Genomic DNA, 1,134 nt, shown 5'->3' on the forward strand with positions numbered 1-1,134 from the left:
GGGGACAGGAAGCAGATGGATGAAAAGATTCCTGTTCAGTCACAAGGTGTGTTTGGGCTTCTCCATGCCCCCTGAGGCTGCCAGGCCGGCAGCAAGTGCACAGCAGGCCAGGCTGCCCACCCACTCCCCTGTGCCTCCTCAGCAGCCTTCACCTGGCCAAGATCCCCCAGCTGCAGGGCGGGACTGCTGTCCTGGGCTGGTAGGGGGCTTGCATATGCTCACATGCTTTAAAAACTGTAAGTTCCAGCAAAGTTAATGTCATTGGTTTTCAAAGGAGCTTCGGGGTCAGATCAGATATTTAGAGCTAAAAGGAGACCTAGATTCCTAGTCATGGTTTCGCTCACAACACCACTCTGCCCCCGGAGTTACAGGTGCTGTTGAAATGTTGGCCAGTGGTGCCAGCAGGGTGAGCACAGGACAGGTGGGCTGCATGTTGTAATGTAACTCTGAGTGCCACAGCACAATCTACAGGGTTTGTAGAAGGGGCACGCAGACATTGGTGAGTGGCCCTTTCAGTGTCCATGTTTCTTTGACTGAAATACATTACGGGAACTAAAATATTTAAAATCATAAACATTTAAAATTGAATAGAGTGGACCATACAAAATATTTCTTATGATGTGTTCACTAAGGACACGAATCATAGATTTCCCTACTAATGTATCAACACAGATACTTTTTGTGTGTCTGACAGAGACTTCCTTTATTAGGCCAAGAGTGGCCATGTACACAGATTGACAGAGCTGCTCCTCCCTGGACTGGGACCTCCCAGCATCTTCAGGAGCTTCCGAGCCAGAGGCAAGTGAGGACAGCACCAGAATGAGGTAGGGCCAGGAGGGGCAGGACAGCTGGGACGTGGACCCCAGGCAAAGGGCAGGGAACAGTTTGGCATGGACCTTTTTTTTTTTTTTTTTTGAGGCAGAGTCTCACTCTGTCACCCAGGCTGGAGTGCAGTGGTGTGATCTTGACTCACTGCAACCTCCGCCTTCCAGGTTCAAGGGATTCTCCTGCCTCAGCCTCCTGAGTAGCTGGGATTACAAGCATGCACTACCATGCCCGGCTAATTTTTGTATTTTTAGCAGAGGCAAGGTTTCATCATGTTGGCCTGGCTGCTCCCAAACTCCTGACCTCAGG

At 50.4% G+C, this 1,134-nt stretch overlaps 1 protein-coding gene across 1 annotated transcript in view; it reads right to left on the minus strand.

The window, feature by feature from the left end:
* Positions 1-1,134, minus strand: part of LOC116544743 (protein spire homolog 2-like) — a 52,590-nt gene that overhangs the window by 39,509 nt on the left and 11,947 nt on the right. Inside the window, 1 exon segment of the mRNA XM_032271325.1 lies at positions 153-196. Coding sequence (XP_032127216.1) covers positions 153-196 — 44 coding nt within the window.

This window comes from Sapajus apella, unplaced genomic scaffold (genome assembly GCF_009761245.1).
Source record: "Sapajus apella isolate SASKATOON/1434 unplaced genomic scaffold, GSC_monkey_1.0 scaffold229, whole genome shotgun sequence".
NCBI lineage: Eukaryota > Metazoa > Chordata > Mammalia > Primates > Cebidae > Sapajus > Sapajus apella.